This window comes from Stegodyphus dumicola, chromosome 7 (assembly GCF_044657685.1).
Source record: "Stegodyphus dumicola isolate Sdum_Otavi_A_Nest chromosome 7, ASM4465768v1".
Taxonomy (NCBI): Eukaryota; Metazoa; Arthropoda; class Arachnida; order Araneae; family Eresidae; genus Stegodyphus; species Stegodyphus dumicola.
Genome location: NC_140774.1, coordinates 207,077,904 through 207,098,366, shown reverse-complemented (window position 1 = coordinate 207,098,366; position 20,463 = coordinate 207,077,904). Strand labels below are relative to the sequence as shown.

At 33.6% G+C, this 20,463-nt stretch overlaps 1 protein-coding gene across 8 annotated transcripts in view; it reads right to left on the bottom strand.

Moving 5' to 3' along the window:
- Positions 1 to 10,486, bottom strand: part of LOC118203587 (uncharacterized) — a 61,488-nt gene extending 51,002 nt beyond the window's left edge. For 5 of the 8 annotated variants that reach the window (XM_085821276.1, XM_085821281.1, XM_085821275.1 and 2 more), the window contains exon 1: positions 9,328 to 9,463. In XM_085821276.1, the coding sequence (XP_085677402.1) occupies positions 9,328 to 9,377 (50 nt within the window). In that variant the 5' untranslated portion in view covers positions 9,378 to 9,463. Of the gene's footprint in view, positions 1 to 3,430; positions 3,521 to 9,327; positions 9,464 to 10,212 lie in introns of those variants that run through there. The other 3 variants (XM_085821278.1, XM_085821280.1, XM_085821279.1) reach the window with 3 other exon arrangements.
- Between the last annotated feature and the right edge of the window lie 9,977 nt (positions 10,487 to 20,463).

The window sequence follows — 20,463 nt, the reverse complement described above, 5'->3', positions numbered from 1 at the left end:
TAGTGCAAATGACTCTTCAAAAGTAATAAAATGTACAATTTTCTAGTTTTATTAACAATGCTACTGAACAGAATTTCAGTACTGAAAATTATTGGTACTGTCAAATATACTATGAAAGACAGGCAGTTGTTTCAACATAAAATGCTTTAAACTGTTTACAAGTACATTAAAAAAATAACACTGAAAAACTGTTTATGTAAAATGGATGTATTAAAAGTCAAGCATTCATTAATTTATTACAGGCACATGGCTCTTACTGAACTAAGACTGTCACTGAATGATTGTTTGGAATCGACATTTCTTGCTGTCTGAAACCTACTTCACCTATTTTAGAATGATGTAAACATGCAGTTGTGGCTCTCACTGACCTAAAGTTTGGCCACTCCCGATCGATTACATACGTCTACTGTATTTATACCTATTATACTAAAAAATGAAAAAAAAAAAAAAAAAAAGACATTTGTAGTAGAAATATTAGTATTCTATATGAATTATGGAAAGTACATGTAATGAATAATACCGTGACCAAACACTTAAAAAAAAGAATAGATTAAGTGTTTCCTACCTCGATACTTGAGAAAGCAATCCTGCCACACAACACATAGTTAACTTTTGATTACATGATAGTCAAAAGTCGTTAATCCGGACACCCATAATCCGGACCTCAAAGCTACAAAATTTCTGCGCAGGCGTCAATGCGTAATGGGTTCACACATGCGCATAGGTGTTTACGCATGCGCGTAATACCTTTACGCGTACGCACATGCATGTACGCATGCGCGTTTAATGTATAATGGAGGGTATAAGCTAAAATTATCTATTTCAGTTAATGTTGCAGATTGCGTTGTTCCTTAATCATCTAATTGGATCCGGCTTACTATTTTTTGCAGACTGTTAAAACAATTTTATAAAAGTAAGCTTGAACTTTCGATTATGTCAAAGGAATTTCCGATTCTGGAGCTGGTGAAGGATCTACAAAGCGAAAGCATGTTTTGTTTTGGCAATGTATCATAAGACTGCGAAAGTATTTTCAAACAAAAAGTGGAATCGCCGCAAAAAAAAAAAAAAAAAAAAAGGATAAAAACATATCCTTTGTTTCCCTAACCATTCTGAAATCTGTTTATCAATTTCACGCTGCCCTGCGCACGTGGGGGGGGACGACGCGGCATGCAATGAACTGGAAGTTGATCTGTCAGCACTATACTTATCTTCAGAGCAGATGTTTTTATTTTATTCGGCTTATAATTCCTTACTAAATGTAGTATTTCATCTCGATGTACTCCGTCTTTGATATGATATAAATCAAATTCCTCGTCATTATAAATATCACGAATACACATCAAATAGTTTTCTGGTTGCAATTTTCTAATTTCGACTATGTGTAATGTATGCTTTACGCATGCGCGAGTTTAAAGAAATGTTTAATAAAGTAAACAAATAAGTATAAAGCTATTTTTGTTTATATTTTGATACCCATTAGATCATAATTGCTCTTTATTTCATAAATTACGGTTTCATATTTTTAATTTTATAATTTCTGCATGCCCTCTTACCAGATTTAAATTGATGATCTATAATCCGGAAAAACCGATAATCCGGAATCGCCGAAGTCCCGACGAGTCCGGATTAGACTTTTGACTGTATTACATATTTAGTCCTACCAGTGGTTAAGAGGGCTGAATAGTGGTAGTTCAATCTCGTCTCAAATCCTGAAAAACGAGCTGGCTGGGCAGGTTATTTTTTTTTTTTTTTTTGCACGTATTTTGTGACATTTTCGTGGTTTTCCTCAAGTGGTGTAAATATGAGCCTATTTACCCTAGAAAAAATTCACAAAAGCATGCCTTTTTCAGCTAGCCCTCGCATGCTTTGCACATTGAATTAAATAAACACACAAACCCTTCTTATTTTTAAAATGATAAAGTTATTAAGTTCACATTACATGCAACGAAGCTTTTTAAAAGCTAGGATACTTTCTTTAACAATTACAGTGCTAATTAGTGCTGTACTTCTCAGTTATATGTGAAATAACATCTCAGTGTCACTGCTTGTGACACATTTATTTCACGTAAGTCTTCTTATGCAATCATATGCATGAAATAAACAAAACAGATGGCATGAAAAACCTAATCCATACATCCTTGGTGACTGATATTTAACATAGTTTTTATGCTGCATCTGTGAATTACACTTTAAATTTGACTGAGTGAAATTGTGACTAAATTTCAGAAGACTTTGATAAAATTATGGTGTGAAAATTTAAAAGTGAAATTAAAATCAGATACATTGAACAGAACAATCAGAAAAGAAATGTTGTCCATAAATATATTAATAATAATTAATGATAAAATAGACATTCAAAATATTCATATAATAAATATATACAATTAGTGTAATTAATATGCATTTACAAATGATCTTAACTTGGACCATATTTGCAAGTTTTATAATGTTGTTAAATGTGGACTTTAAATAAAATTTTTAGCAGCATACATCATTTGGGTTTGTTTAAATTATGGAAAAACATGGGAGAGATATCTGCCTAAGAGGAAAGATGCCTTCAAGGAGGTCTTTCTGAAGGGAACTGGTTTGAATCCACGTTACATATTGAGAATACCATGAAAACAATCATACAACTTGCCCATTAGTTTGTTAACCAAACTACCAGACACTTTACTGTTTGGCTGCTGATGAGGTGTATATCAGTTGCAAAGCAGCGAACAAAAAATAATATATTCTTTGGTTCCTGTTACGAGTTACATGCAAAAAAGCAAGTCTTAATAAAAATGAATATGCCAAATTTAAAGTGAATATGTTGGGTGTTTTTTTTTTTTTTTTTTTTTTTTTTTTTTTTTTTTTTTTTTTTGTGCAATACATGAGCATATGCATAAAATTTAAAAAATGAGTCAGAGCAGAATATAATTTATTACTAAAAAACCTTTTATGTAATCAGTTGCAATTAAGTTTCTATTTAAATGAGAATACGTATTGATTTCATTTATGTGATAATAATGGAATTTCAATCATAGTTTTGGAAGTACTTTAAAATTATGCAATGAAGATATTAATCGTAAATTCACAATTTCTTTAGAAACTGCACTGTTAAAAACATAAATATTTTGGAATTTTATAATACTGAAAGATATTCAAAGACAGGTATCAAGTTTCCCAAGAAATTTCCAAGAAAAAGGGTCATTATTACAAAGCTCAATATTACATGATTATTCTACTTCCGTTAGGCTTTATACATTGTTTTCTGTGCTAACTTGAATTCAATACAAATTTATTTTCGTATATTGTGTTTAACCGGTTAATTTTGAATTTTCACTTCCATATGCTTAATATATTGTTTTCTCGGCTAACGTGAATTTATGTTACTTATTCTTTAATTAGTTTGATTATATTCATTAAATATCACATTTACGCGGCTTACTTCCATGTGTTTTAATATCTCATAACTGACGCCGATCAACCATAGGTGAACTTGGCGAGTAAAACAGCAAACGGCGCCAACGGGTTCTCTGCGGATGAAAACCCAAAATTTCTAAATAAATCAAACACATTCATGAAAACAAGCAATTTCAAAAGTCATTATAATAACAGTAGTCAAGAAAGCATAAAGTTACGAGTAAGAAATCTCTAACAAAGTTAAAGATCATCCATATAATCCAATTGCTATATTAATCAAAATAAATAAGAAATTCAGTACAAAGTCAGAAATCTGGATGTCCATTATCCGAAATTATCTAAAATCCGGACCTCAAAACCACCAATAGCCTTTTTCTCCTAGGTTTTACGCATGTACATTTGATTCCACCCCCCTTCCGCACATAATAAAATATCTGGAGAGTGTCAATTCTTAACTTCACTTTGACACTAAATGAAATACCTTGTTATTGAAGAAACAAACCTTTTAGCATAAATATGTACGATCAGGATCAGTAATTTGGTTTCATTGCTGCGTATCTGCTTTTTGGTACACATCTCAAACCAAAACATTCCACATAGATACATCGTTGATCTGACGCCAACCTGAGGAATCATTATTTATTATACTTTCCTCTCATCACCGCATGTTTATCAAAACATGACAACTTCAGTAATGACTCATGTAGGGATGCCTAAACAATTTTTTTTGTTAGTAATTGAATAATAAAGGAGTATGGTAACCTTATATGTTGACATTACGCTTGACGATGATTACAGATTTAAGTTAAATGTGCTAAAAAACGTTTACGAGGAAACATTTACCAAACATTTCTTTCCATTAGATTTCGTTGATGATACTCATAGACCCAAAGATTAAATTTATGGCTATTTGAATTAAGAATAACTGATTTGGGTACTTTTCCGTTTTGCCGGCGCAAGCGATAAAGTCGCCAATAATGGTACAACCGATGCCAAACGGAACATTCTCGCTGGTAACCTTTTAAGCCTCATTTTCAAAACAAGTCGCAGCTTTTTCTTATCAGATTTGATTGTTTCTTTCAATACTGGCATATAATTACATAGAATTTTTATCAGATAGTTCAGTTTTATGTCTAAGGCCATTTTCGGTAATAAAGTTAATTAGGATGCAATCACAGTGCTTACCCGAAGCCGAAAATATAGAAAAGGTAAAGTCAAGAGTTAAATTCATCAATTCTAACGAGAATGCATTAGCGAAGTAAAGCACTGCAGTTTTACATAATTTCTGAGTAAGCTATTCGCACGAATTGAAATATTTCTTGCATTTAAACTTGTGTTCCAAATTAAGATTTAACTTGAAATTAATGTAGATAATTACCGAGAGCATTAGATTTTTGTAGAGTAGTTTACGTGAGATGAGATCGCTTGGGGTCACGTGATATAAACCGGCGAATCAGAATGTTGAACCGTGAAAGCATAGTAAATTCTTAAATTAATGTGTTTTTACAAATTTATTGTCTTTATTTATTGGCTTTTTATAAAATTTTAAGCGATATTAAAATGTTTATGTCTTCAAAAAAAGAATTCTTAGAACTAACATTTTTTTAACATTTTTTATGTGTATACTGTATGTTGTCGCCAATAAAGACTACTTGGCGAGATTTGCGCCGGCGAAACGGAAAAGTACCCTGATTTGTTATTCACATAAACCCAAAACCAGCGCCAGGGGTCGGATGGCCACACAGACTTGGAGAATTTAGGACCCACAGAGACTGCATCAAGGCAGTAAGATATCCGGCGCCGGCCCTCAGTAAGGCTTAAATGCATGTGGGAATTTATTTATTCAGAACTATAATAAGCCTTAAGGACGTGCAAGAAATAGACATAAGTATAATATATAACAAAACTAATATAATTCAGGCATAACTGTCTCAGCGCGCAATAGAAGAAAGATAAAATTTAACGGAACAATTTGTCGTTAGTCGCCAAGCTCATGATGCATAGCCAAATATGTACAGTGAAGGATAGCTAAATTTGATGATGATAGCCACTAATTTTAAAGGTTTTCAGATATAGCAAAACGGTAAAAGTTTACAATTGGGTGCCCCTTGTTTATTGGCGATTCTTTCTTGACGCCAAGATCAACGCCAGGAAGACACAATTTCAAGATGGCCGCTACAAAAACCATGATAAGGTTAGGTTTGGTTAAGTAATTTAATTATGGCAAAGTCTCGAGGGCTATCTGCCTAAGGGGAGGGATGCCTTCATGGAGGACTTTCTAAGGAAAACTGGCTCGTATACACGTTACACATGGGGAAAACGACGAAAACACACATGCAGCCAGCCCGTTCGTGGGATTTGAACCTCGGATCGAACTACCAGTGTTCAGCGGCTCTACCGCTCGGCCGCTGGTTGGCCAAAACCAAAATAAGAAGTCAAAGAGCTGCACAAGATCTGTGTCCATGTACACATCGATCTGTTTTTACTTGAAAAAACATCCTAAAATTGCACAAACTAAACATTGCGCACTGCCTTAAATATGTCCATGTACACATCAATCTATTTTCATTTAAATAAAATCGGGAAGTTAAAACAAAGTTTAAACTATCGTGGTAACCAGAAGTGAGGTTTCACGGCCAAAATTTTAAAAAAATTGTCGCCAATCGAAGGGGCACCCAATTCTACACTAGAGCCAGGAAAACAAAGGTAAAATTTTCCAATTAACGGATTTTATAAAGAAATGTGGATAAGGTGTAAAAAATGAGGATGATATAAAAGAAGTTTTTCAGGTTGATCTTTGGATTATGGTAACTTGGCGAAAATTTGGCGACCAACTCTGCTACAGCAACCCTCTATTTTTTTTTTTCCCGCCGCCATTTTGTCTTCACGAAGTAAAGACATGTTTCTTTTCTTATTATCTACTCAACACTTTTTCCAACAATCTACTAGCCGAATTACACTTATGCTAGAAATTTTATGTAACAAAACTGCTTAATCATGACAAATATTAACTGCAAAATTGGGAAAACGTGCACAATCGCAAACTCCTTGCGCGTTTTTCAGAATAGCACATACATATAAACTATTTACACGTCGACTTATTTTTACTTAAAAAAACATCCCAGAATTGCACAAAAATGGCATTGCGCACACTCTTCACTATATCCATGTACACTGCTTTTTTGTCATAAATTAGAAAATTTCACGAAAATGCATTAAAATTTTGTGAATCTTTAAATCCGGTAAAAAGCACATATATGAAATTACCTGATCGCGAAAAAGTATATACCCTTTCCAAGAATGAACATTTCCACGTATAAAATAAATAAAATATCCAAAAGCTTTTACCTCTAAATTATCTATTATATTATAAACGTCACCAACGAATTTATACGCAAACATTAAAAATAGTTACAAATAGTGTCAAATATTTAAATTATTTTCATACACGTTTACTTCAACTGAAACGTATACCAAATTCCTACAAACATAAAAGTCACAAAATAACTATCATTTAATTAAAATATATCTAAACCATGTACACGTCGACTTATTTTTACTTAAAAAAAATCCCAGAATTGCACAAAAATGGCATTGCGCACACCCTTCACTATATCGACGTACACTGCTTTTTTCTCATAAATTAGAAAAATTTCACGAAAATGCATGAAAATTTTGTGAATCTTTAAATTTGGTAAAAAGGACATATATGAAATTACCTGATCGCGAAAAAGTATATACCAAGGATGGACATTTGCACGTATAAAATAAATAAAATATCCAAAAACTTTTACCTCTAAATTATCTATTATAAACATCACCAATGAATTTATAACAAAACATTAAAAATGATTACAAATAGTTAGTGTCAAATACTTAAATTCTTTCCATGCACATTTACTTCTACTCAAACATATTCCAAAATACTACAAACATATAACTCTCAAAATCACGATCATTAAATTAAAATATAATTAAATTAAAAAACACTACTTGAAATATAAATAAGCACATACATTAAATTAATAAAAATTAGCTTACAATCCTAATTACTTTAAACTAAATCAGTGCTAATAACAATTTTCCAATAATACCATATTAATTTATTTACTCCTTACAGTTAGAACAATGCATAAAAATAATAACTTCAAATAATTAAAAATACTAACTTACCTAATCTTCTACAGAATCTTGAGTGCATGGCGGATCACAAAATGTCCATTTTCACCAGGTTTCTTGCACCGCCATTCAAACTATCTGTAATATCCTTCCTTTCACACAATCTCATTTCATTCCCACATATTGGACATTCATACTTATCCGCAATTAAGCAATTCTTTTCCGCAATTAAGCAATTCTTTTCAATTACACATAAACGTAATAAAAATTTCGGATTTACTTTATATACGGCCATGGAATCCAAATATTAAACAACACTGTTTCACAGAACATAGAATGAAACTACTCCTATAAAGTACAGCAGATATTTTTACAATATACCCCCTTCTCCGATTAAAGACACAGTCATTCGTCCATTAATGTCACATGACATATCTCATGATCTCTCATTTCCCTCACACAAAATAATGCGTAATCGGAACTGAAAACTTTTCACATTATTCCCAAAGTCCTAGGTAGTAACCTTTATCGCCTCCAAAATGTCGCCAAACTACCTGTTACCATATTTCAAAGATCAGCCGTTTTTCATTGTGATGACAATGCAGTAAAAGTATAGTTTAGGGTACCCCTTGGCGAAACTTGGTGGTACATGGATACCCATGTTTCTTTTCTTTTTATCTACTGAACAGTTCTTCCAACAATCTAATAGCCAAATTACACTTATGCTAGAAATTTTATCTATCAAAACTGCTTAATCATGACAAATATTCACTGCAAAATTGGGAAAAAGTGCACAATACCATACTCCTTACGCGTTTTTCAAAATAACACATACACATAAACCATGTACACGTCGACTTATTTTTACTTAAAAAAACATCCCAGAATTACACAAAAATGGCATTGTGCACACTCTTAACTATATCCATGTACACTACTTTTTTCTCATAAATTAGAAAAATTTCACAAAAATACATGACAATTTTCTGAATCTTTAAACCCGGTAAAAAGAACATATATGAAATTACCTGATAGCGAAAAAGTATATACCCTTTCCAAACATGAACATTTCCACGTATAAAATAAATAAAATATCCAAAAACTTTTACCTCTAAATTAAGGAACACTGTTTAACACAACACAGAATAAAGCCAAATACAAAATTTCCAGATTTTTTCCCCCCTTTTCCGATTAAAGAACCGTAATTCGTCCATTAATATCACATGACATATCCCATGATCTCATTTCCCTCAGACAAAATAATGCGTAATCGGAACTGAGTACTGCTCACATTATTACCAAAGTCCCAGGTAGTAACCTTTATCACCTGCAAAATGTCGCCAAACTACCAGTTACCATATTCTAAAGATCAGACGAATAATGGTCAACTTAACTGTGATATGAAGAAAATACGATCAGCCTATTTTTGAACTTATACTTTACATCTGGATTTATTATAAAATGAAGACTAAGAAAACGCATAATTCAAGGAAACTAACATTTTATACTTTTAGTTTCGCACATTTAAATATTCTGGCACTTTTTTAGGAAACTACACATATTAGATTACATTTGGATATCAAACATTTTACTTTACTTGTATACTGAATTTCTATGTACAAATGGATCACGAATATAAATATTTTCGCTCTAGTGTAGAATTGAGTGCCCCTTCGCTTCGCGACAATTTTTTAAAAATTTTGGCGATGAAACCTCACTTCTGGTTACCATGATAGTTTTAACTTTGTTTTAGCTTCCTGATTTTATTTAAATGTATGAAAAAAATATATACTGAATACATACAAAGCAAGCCTTTTGAAGCGTTCTTCTTCATCAACCGCTTCCATATCCATTCAAGTCTCGGAACTTTTAAAAACCAAAGCACACAGTAAACTACGCATTTGTTCTTTGGCGCTACCACAACCAGCGAATCAGCTTTACGTTGCATAGCAGTGTTGCCAAATCGCGCAATTTTTGACAAAACTATGCTGCCAAAATTCATGTTCTTGGGTTTTTCGGAAATTTTCGCTGCTCTTTCTTAAACCCACATATGTTAAAATAACTTTTCTATTAAAATTAATTTATAATAAAAAGATTTTGCCCCCCCCCAGATGGTATAGTGTTTAGGAGCCACTCGAATTTTTCATTATTTAATTTCTTCAAATATAATGCAAGACTCTAACATTTGGTGGCAACAGTTTGAAAAGTGAAACGGACATTTATAGTGATTCAACGCAAAATCGCGAAACGAAAACAATTGTCCTTAAGCCCCTTTGGATTAATAATTTAATAAGTTCATTATAAGGTAGAATTTTTATGGCAACAGTGATGTTTTGTTTACATATGCTTTTCTGTCTGAGCGTGATAATGCACGGGCTATTCCTTTATATATATATATATATATATATATATATATGTTTAGAATTCTAAATAAAGAGGTTTGTTGTTAATTAAAAAGGTTTTCTTTGCGAAATATATTTCCATTCGTCCGAAGTTATTAAAATAAGTTCAGAAATTGATTAATTTGAAACAGGAACAAAGGCGGGAGCCCACTTATTTGTTGCCTCCATAATAAATTAACCACCGCTTCTGGTTTTAGCAGTGGTCAACGTCTAATGACGGATTGGACCCGACATTGGAGTAACATAACAACTATTTTAGCAACTTAACAACTTAAACCCTACATACAGCAGGTCCTAAGGTCATACAGTAGCTACGACGGAAATGAGCACCTCTATTTGGTGTTGTTCTGTTATCAGGACCGAATTCAGATATAGCTGAAAGCTGACGATATAATGAAAAACTGAGAGCGTAGACAGACAGACGTGTTGTTTGGCACCCACTATAAGTCTTTCTGGCCACAGGAGGAAAAATCAAGTTTAGGTGCGAACACGGAGGTTAGATAGATGGAGTAAGGCAAAAAGAGCATATATTCAGAATTTCCAATATACAATCTTGTACGCTGGAGATCAAAATGTCCCCCCCCCGTATAGAGTATTGCCATTGCTTTCTTTGAAATCATTGAGTTTGTGAATCAAAAATCCGTTAAAGTTTTACAAAATATGAAGTAGATAATAAAAAAATTCCAAATTTGGGCCTCCAGATGTCCATATTCGAGTGGAGGACTACGCTATTCAAAATTTGATGTCTGTAGGTACCATTCTTTTTTCACAGTACGAGAAACATGCAGATTCCTCATTATTTAATTTCTTTGAATGTAATACAAGGCCTTGGGCAAATTTTGGGGCAAAAATTCGAAAAGTGAAACACCGTTTATAGTGAACCAACGCAAAATGCCAAAATGAAATTAATAGCCCTTCTGGGCAAATTGCCCCTTTGGTCTAAAAAATATATATATGTGTAAGAATATTTGGCAGTTTTCGGATATTTGGAATATTTGGCAGTTTTCGCTCTTGGCGACCTGGCTACGGCGGCCGGTGGGGGAGATCACCGCCAAACCCGGCTACCGACCCCGACAACTTTCTGCTGACGTTTAGGTTACTGTAAGGCTCTATAGGAGCCTTAGGTTACTGTAGAATCCGGAGTAACGGGAGGGATTTAGGGAAAACTTCTGAGGGCTCATATTGAAGGTCACGTGACCATTTTACTTCGCTTCTGCTGCGTGGATAACGTGACCATTTTACCATATGCGCAATAGGCATATTTTCAGCATGGTAACCTTCGTCGCTTGGCCGAACGAAGAACATCTATGTATGTTTGGCTTGGCGATGATTTGAGATTTCTATGATTCGTAAGTCAAGTCAAAGAATTGAGTGAAGTGTTGTGGAATGCGTGAAATTCCGTCACTTTGTGCCCAATTAGGCGAGCATTTCTTTGCTAGGTGCTAGGTGCTTAAAAAAACATACGGGGTGCGCATTGTGCACAAATATATGAGAATTTATTTACTGGGGACTTAAAAACCGTATAGGGAAATAGACGTTATCTTTTTTTCGCTCGTGTTGATGATGTTTTCGAGTTGAATAAATTAATGTTGTAGCAATTACATGTGTTTTTGTATCATGCAATAATCAGTTAACCGTATTTTACATTTATTTCCAAATGTATTTTTGTTTTATATTTCATCTTATATTATTTGTTTTATATTTCATCTTATATTATACCGTTATCAACATTTTTTTTTTAAATTCATGCTTTCCTTAAAGGCATGTCTCATCCTAAGCAAATAACTCTCCAGTCCTTTGACATAATCAATTAATTTAACCTCATTTTACAATTTTTTTATTTCATATTTACAGGTATCATAAAAGATCTTGGCAAATAATTCTTGAGAGCTTAACATAATTAATTTAATCTCATTTATCATAAAAGTTCATCTTTTAACAGGCATTCAGCAAAATAACATACTGTGGTCCTTTCTTTTCATATTGATTACATTATCTTACCTTAGTAGTAATTCAAAAAGTATAGGTATTACTTTCAGGTAAAGAAGTTGTTAACAAAAAATTAGCAATGAGTTAAAATAAATTTCTGGTGATTCAACATACCTCATTCAGTCGTGTTTTTCACTAGTGTGAAATTTCTTTAAAAATTCTTTGTTATTTTTAATGGCATCGAAAAATTCACTGCAGTTTTTGTTCACTATTAATGTTGCAGCTTACTACAACCTTTGGTTCAGCCATTTTACTTCTTTCTGCAAACCATATCACGTTCATTAATGAGAATACTCTTTGGACTGGTGTGGATGTGTTTGGCATCCTTGGAAATGTATTCTATTATTTGAATGGAACTGAGCAATGAAGTGTATTTTTCAATGAAACGACTGAAAACATGTATCCATAAATATGCATTTTATAATTGGCTCACCAAAAAGCTTTTGAAATCATTAATTCTTCGAAAAATAGATCCGTGTTAATTGTATAATGTGCGACATTTTCATTAATTTTTTTTAATCTGAAGCTTCAGTTTGATATCGTGTTAATTCACTGTTGTTTATATAAATAAAAGAGTCAGCTCCGCCAAAACTGTTGTCTCATAGCTCAGTGTAAGCAAAACATCTATCATAAAATGTAAACTTTTGTACGATTAATAATTCATCATTTTGTAGTATTCTAAAATTCTACATTTCAATTTCATTGGCAATATCAGTTGCAGTTGCTTTTGTACTTTCCTTAATAGATAATTTTGTTAAATAATTTAAGTTGCCTTTGCACAAACCACAAATAGTACATTTCACTACAATCATTGTCATCTCTGCAAGGTGTTCTTGTGAAATAAAATAAGATTTCAGTCCTTTCTAGATTTCAAGAATTTTGCAATAGTTGGAAGTAGTAAAAGAAAACGGTTGTTGTTATGTTGAAGATCCTTTTTCACATTCTACATCTACAAATTCGCAGAACTCTTTAGTTATAGTGACTCAAACCATACAAATGTGGAAATACATTTGTTTACTTTATTAAACATTTCTTTCAATGTAAGTTGTTTAAGTTGCTTCGTTTCATGTGACTATACTTTCTCTTTAATTCTATTAAACAGACATAATTTCTTGTTTAGTTACAAAGTTCCGCTGTTCAAGTCCTATAATTGCTGTCAATAATTGCTGTCTATAATTTTCGTTTTCAATAAACTCTGCGTCACTTTCTTCACTATCGGAAACGAATTATAATGACGTCGAACTTTATTTAAATCATATCAAAGACGGAGTACATCGAGATGAAATACTACATTTAGTAGGGAATTATAAGCCAAATAAAATAAAAACATCTGCCCTGAAGATAAGGATAGTGCTGACAGATCAACTTCCAATTCATTGCGCGCCGCGTCGTTTCCCTCCCACAGCAGAGTAGAGTGAAATTGATAAACATATTTCGGAATGATTAGATAATCAAAGGATATGCCTTTATCCATTTTTTGCAGCAATTCCACTTTCTGTTCCACTTCTGTTAATGGATTTCGAAACGTACTTTCGCTTTGTAGATTCTTTACATATTAGTAAATATATATCGGAAATTCTATTTGACATAATCGAAAGTTCAAGCTTACTTTTATAAAATTGCTCTAACAGTCTGCAAAAAATAATAAGCCGGATCCAATTCGAAGATTAAGGAACAACGCAATCTGCAACATTAACTGAATTAGATAATTTATACCGTCCGTTATACATTAAACGCGCATGCGCACACTCATATTCGTAGCCGTAAAGGTCTTACGCGCACGCGTAAACGCAATTCTGCCTTTGTAGATGTTACCTTCCATACTAATGACGCTAAATATAAAAAAATCAGTAACACCATAACTAACTTCAAACTTCTTATTCAGGCTTAACTTCTGCAACGTGGAATTTAGTGGAATAACATGTCTTCAGCTGATCTGATGATGCATCGCCAATCCTGTATAACGGACAGCAGCCAATAACGCCACCGAAGCTTGTCACTGCGCATGCGTGAAGCAAGTTCACTGCTAGGGCGAGACGCTACTAATAAATAATAATGTTAAATGCGAATTAAAACGGATAATTAAATAAATGCTAAATTATTAATGCAAATAGACGAATTCTAATACATACATTGTTCGGAATTGGAGTTTCAATAAAAGAAGATAAAAACGGATAATTAAATATAATAACAAGATTAATTATTCTTACATATATTGTTCGGAATTGGAGTTTCAATAAAAGAAGATTAAAACGGATAGTTAAATATAATAATAAGATTATTTTTATATGTTTTTCTCTTTTGCTTTTCAATTTTATTTTTAGAATTAAAACGGATAATTAAATAAATGATAAATAAATTATTAATGTAAATGTAAAAAATTACCCCAACTGAGTGCAAAAAAATTGCCCCAACTAGAGTGCAAAAAAAATTGCTGGGGTGGGAAAAAATTGCCCAAACTAGGGTGCAAAAAAGGGTGCAAAAAATTGCCCCAAGTAAGGTGGAAAAAATTGCCCGAACTGGGGTGGAAAAAATTGCCCCAACTGGGGTGGAAAAAAAACTGTCCAACTGGGGGTGGGGAAAAAATTGCCCCAACTAGGGTGGGAAAAAATTTCCCCAACTGGGGTGGGAAAAAATTGCCCCAACTAGGGTGGGAAAAAATTGCCCCAACTGGGGTGGGAAAAAATTGCCCCAACTAGTTATCTAGACCCGAAGACATACATAAAACCACGTTTATAACAAAATCGGGCACTTATGCATTTTTACGCATGTCCTTTGGGTTGTGTAGGGCCCCATCAACATTCCAGAGAGCTATGGACATTGTTCTAAAGCTTGTCCTAGGAAAATCGACTTTAATCTATCTAGATGATATAATTATAAAGAGTAGTATCTTGGAACAACATATTAAAGATCTAGAAGAAGTTTTTAAATTATTAAAAGAGGCCGGTCTTACAATTAACGCCTTAAAATGCAAGTTCGCAACTAAAGACTTAAATATCTGTGTTAAAAATTTCGCAAAAGAGTATAGAAACTCAAGATTCAAAAATAAAAGCAATCAAGAATTTCTCACCTCCCAACACCGCCAAGAAAATTTCTTCTTTCCTTGGGTTATGTTCTTATTATCGGCCATTCATAAAAGATTTTGCTAATATTGTTGAACCCTTGTTAGTAATTAAAAGAAAGAAAAGTAAATTCATGTGGACAGCAGAAGCAAATACCGCATTCGAAAGGTTAAAATAAGCGCTTATCAATGCCCCTGTTTTGAAATTCCCGGAGGGGGACGAAAACCTGGAAATTGCAGCAGATGCGTCGGACTATGGTGTGGGTGTGGTTCTTATGCAAAATGGCCATCCTTTGGCAATTTTTAGTAAAACGTTGAATCATACACAAAGGAATTATACAGCTACAGAGAGAGAAACATTAGCCGTATTAATGGCTGTACACAAATTTCGAGTTTATTTCGGCAAAGCGCCAGTAACAGTCTTTTCGAATCATGCGGCTGTTGGTAGACTTTACTCGGGGAAAAACCTAACGCCCAGGTTAATAAGATGGGCTTTAAAACTCCAAGAATATAATCTCATAATCAAATATAAACCGGGTAAGGAAAACAATGTAGCTGACGCACTTTCTCGTATAAAACTGGACGATGAAGGCAATGAACTTAAATGCGCTGTGTTGACTTCAAAAATTTTAGATTCTAGAGATACAATTATTGCTGAATTGAAAGCTGATCCTGAATTTGGAAGTATCTATGCGTATTTGAAAGACCCCGAAAGCTTTGAACACACAGATATCGATGAGATAAGAAATAGAGCAGAAAAGTATGAAATAATAGATAATTTATTATTTTATACGAAAACAACAAACGAAAATCTGGAATACAAACCAGTCATCCCAGCCTCGCTTCGTATAAGCATTTTGATGGAATTACACGACGCGAAAACAGCGGGTCATTTAGGGGTCAGAAAGGCTTTAAAAAGGGTACGCGAAGCGGTATATTTCCCGCAAATATACAAAATAGTAACTGCGTATGTCAGGTCCTGCAATAAATGTCAGTTAATAAATGATATTAATTACAGCCCGGCCGGTACATTCGCGCTACATTTCCGAATGAAATTTTAGGCAAAGATCTTCTTGGTCCTTTCCTCCAGTGAGTTAAATAAAAATCGTTTTCTTTTAGTAATTGTAGATCATTTTTCAAAATGGCCAGAAATTCTTCCACTTAAACGCGCGTCAGCCAAAACAGTCGCAGATGCATTCTTACACAGATACATTACACAGATACATAAATACGGTGCACCGAAAAAAGTACATAGCGATAACGGTAAACAATTCGTTAGCCAAATATTTGAAAACATATGCACTGGACTTGGCATACGCCATATCAAAATGGTTCCGTATAGACCACAGGCAAACATAGCAGGAGTTAATAAAAACATTGTAAAAATAATTCCAAGTTATGTTAGCACACATCACAAGCGCTGGGATGGCTACATAAATATGTTAGCTTATGCTTTAAGAACGGCAAATCGCGATACTACGGGAAAACCCCAGCAGAATTATTTTTAGGACGAAAGTTAATTACGCCATTAGATAAATTATTCTTTGTGCAACAAAGAGACCAAGAATTTAAACAGAAAGATGTGCAAACACTTATTGACCAGGCGGTTAAAAGATCGGATACGGCAAGAAATAGGCAAAAGTTATACTATGATAGAAAACGCCGTGAAGCAGATTTTAAAGTTGGAGATAAAGTGTTGAAGCGGAAATTTTCTTTATCAAGTGCCCCAGACAATTTTACTGCAAAGTTAGCTCCAAAATTTGAAGGCCCTATGTAATTCAGGAAATCAAGGGAGTCGTATTGTACCTTAACAACGAGAGAGGGGAAATCTGTAAAGCAAGTCCCGACCAGGTGAAAAATATTATAATCAAAATGATTTTGAAATCCTTGAAAGTTTCTTGCAGGACTCAAGCGTAAAAGAAGTAGAAGGTCCAGAAATAACGTCACCCGTTCCACAACCCAAGAAGCAGAGAACAAGAAGAGAAACCTAGCCGTTCTATAAGTCATGCGACGGTACCGAAAAGAAGAAATGAAAACATCAGACTCCAGCATTTAAGAAATACAAGAAAGCAAAGCCGCCGCGTAAAGACACTTTGGTAAAGAGGAAAACACCACTTACAACTTATCGCAGTAGAAATTCTGCATCGAGGAGAACGCTTCCAGGGCCAGAGAGTCAGGTGCAAACAAGGCCGCCGTTCCCGAGGACGAAAAGACGGCAGGAGGAACGAAAAGACCACCACCAACAGAAGAAATCCAAGCACGATTCCAGACGGGAGGACGCCAAGACCAGCCGTCCAGGGGCAAAACGGAAAAGACAGCAACCCGACGACTACCACTCCAAGAGGCCAGCATGCAGAGGGCGAAAAAGAAGAAGCAACGTGGACGACACTCGAAGGACCCTAAGGAGACGACTGACGTCGATGAAATCTATAACATGGGAGCAGTTCTGCCAGAAGAGGATGTTGGAGTTACAATCATCGAAAACTCAAAGATAAGTTAAAATCTTCTATAACATTTTTTTTCTTTTGTTCCGAAATGTTATGCGTAAATACAAAGTTCTATGTTTTGACGGAAGTCAATGTGTCTCGGTTGAGATTTAGTTTTATTTTACTTTATTTAGCTAAGGCAAAAGTATTATTTTCTTTAAGTATAAAATCTAGGAAGAAGCAGTTTCTGTTGGTCGAAAGACTAATTTTTTTATGTTAAAGCCAAAATTTGGCCGAAGATAAAAATAACTTCGTATTCTTGTATTAATAACAACTTTAGTTTCAGTGCCTCCAGCTTGGCGAAGAATGAGTAAAGTAAAAATTTATTTTTCTCTTATTCATTTTATGGTAAATTGTAAAAATCATATGTATTAGAATTTTGTAAATATACGTAACTGCTTGAAAGTTATGTAAAAGTAGAATTTAGTCTAGAAGCATAAAATTTTAGATGCTAAAAGTAAATGCTCAAAAGCAATGAATTCAAATTTAAGTATTAAACTGTAGATAAAATCATGCTTTAGAGCGAAAGCCTGCATGTCTAAAGATAAATGAGGGGGAATTTAGAATGAATGTGTTTTGTAGGGTTCTCCACCTACACTTGAATTTTAAGAATGTTAAAGTAGCTCATCGAGTTGTATAATGTCGAGTAAGGTGTGTCTATTTGGTCGTTGAATTCTAACAAATCATTGTGGTTAGGAGAAGTGTTGCAATACTAAAACACGAATATTCCCGTTTGACACCACACATGGTGGAGAGCCAGGGTAAAGTTAAATTCATGTTTGAATACTTGAATGAATGTGAATTAAGCAGTAACTAAGGAAAATAAATCGTTCAAAGACAAAAACTTATTCAGTGTCAAGAAAGTGTAAATTATAATGTATTTAGAAAGATACTGATACTTATTCCTTCCAGATACTGGAAGGAAGAGAACAGATTGATTGCTGAAGTCCGGGAAAGGTTGCTGTAAGAAGAGAGAATTAAATAAGTATCTACAGAAATTTGTTCTACGTTTTGTGAGATAACAGATTTTTTTTATGTCAACGAGGCTCTTAAAATTTAGATCAGAATTGTGGAAACTTTCCAATAGGTCGTTTCTAGGACCTGCTTCCAAGTTTTCCAAATTCTGGCAGCGGCAAATGTAGGGTTTATATTTATTTTAACTAATATTTATTTTAAGTTTAAACTATCTTTCCTGTTAAGCCTTACTTTCCCCTGGAATTGCCAATGCCAGAGTATGTAAATTTTAGTAGAACGCGCAAAGGATTCAAATTGTCAGCGGAAGTAATCTGAGTTAAATAGAAGGGAAACGAGTTCGAAAGTGTGTTTCTTGCTGCACGAGCGTGGAGGTGGCTAGTTAGAAATTGAAGAACCACGCGTTTAAGTTCTTGTTGTTAATTTTTCATTGTAATATTCAGAAGTTTGCTGAATTATCAGCGGTATCTTAGAACGCGGTGAGGTTAGTTACGTATAGAGAGCCTCGTAGTTAGTCACTTGTTATTATTCTTTTTTTAGTTTTTTATTTTTATTTTACCGCCGGGTCGGCGTAGTTTGCGAGCGTCAAGAGCACGCATTTGTAATTTCTAAAGTTGAATAAAAAGGGATTTAAACCCTTCTCAAGAATTTGTCTACTTTCCAGTTGTTAGCAGTCACCACTATTGTTGCGTGCAGGTTGGAAGCGCGCAACATTACAAGGGATATCATTAATTATACTTTGCATTATCATTAATTATACTTTGCATTATCATTAATTATACTTTGCTTTCCAGAATTTTTTTGTTTTCTTTTGTGTTCTTTGTTGCTCATTTCACTGATTTTAAGATACTGAAAAGTTTTGAGTGATTTTTTTAGGAAACAAAGTTCTTAACCTCCTTTATACCATTTGAGTTCTTAAGATTTTGCAAAGGAAAGTTGGTTAATTTATTTATTAAGATCATTAATATTTGTATTAAGGGATATTGCTTATTTCATGATAATTTTGTTATACGTAATAACTTTTTTTTATGAAGTTGTTCTGCAGAGTAAAATTCTACGCTGTTTTAAAGTTTCAAGTTTGGTGTTTCTTTCAGCCATTTTCCCGGTACATTTAAAAGCCAGACGAAGGCTGGCAGCTAAGCTGCTAGTATTCTGTACAAGCTTGATATAAAACTTGTTTTATTAGATTTCCCTCCTTTTCCAACAGCACAAAGTTTCGAGATCTGGACTCATCCATTGGGCTAATAACTGATTTAGCCACTACAATATTATTACTACTTTCTAATGAACCTTTTTTTAGATTTCTTCATTTCTTCTATAACCCGTTCTCCCTTTTTGTCCTCCTCACTTAAAAACTAACTTCTAAATCTCTCTTTAAAGAACTACCAGTAGGATTCTTATTCTTCTGGCCTTCCCTCCGTGCTGTATTCGGTTAGTTATTGGGATGTATACCTGTGCAATCTTTAATGAAGCTCCTACACTTTTACCTGTACATGTCTGTACCTAAATGAAACTGGTTCGTTTTGATGTTATACTAGCGAAACACCAAAAAAAAAAAAAAAAAAATCTTGATTTAAATGATGATGATTTAAATAATTTAGCTGGTATTTTAAGGATGAGGATTTATACTAACTGCTGATGATTTTTTATTTAAGTTATCGTGATTATATGTTATAGTGATGAAGAATGTGATTAAATGAGTATGATGGTAATAAAGCTTTAGGTGATAGTACTTTGTAAAAATAATTCCAAGTTATGTTAGCACACATCACAGGTGATTTTATTATTTGACGACTTCAATGATGATGGTGTATATGATATATAGTTTCGATTGATTAGTATGGAATGATGATGTGATTTGTGTGATGGTGGTTTATTTTATTCTGACGATGGTGATAGAGATACGATGGTTTAAAATCATGATGTGTTTTGTGTGGTGAGGAATATTTAGATGATTTTGATGATGATATAGATTTGGCTAATGACGATTTTATAGCTGATATGATAGTGATTTATAGAATAGTTTAGA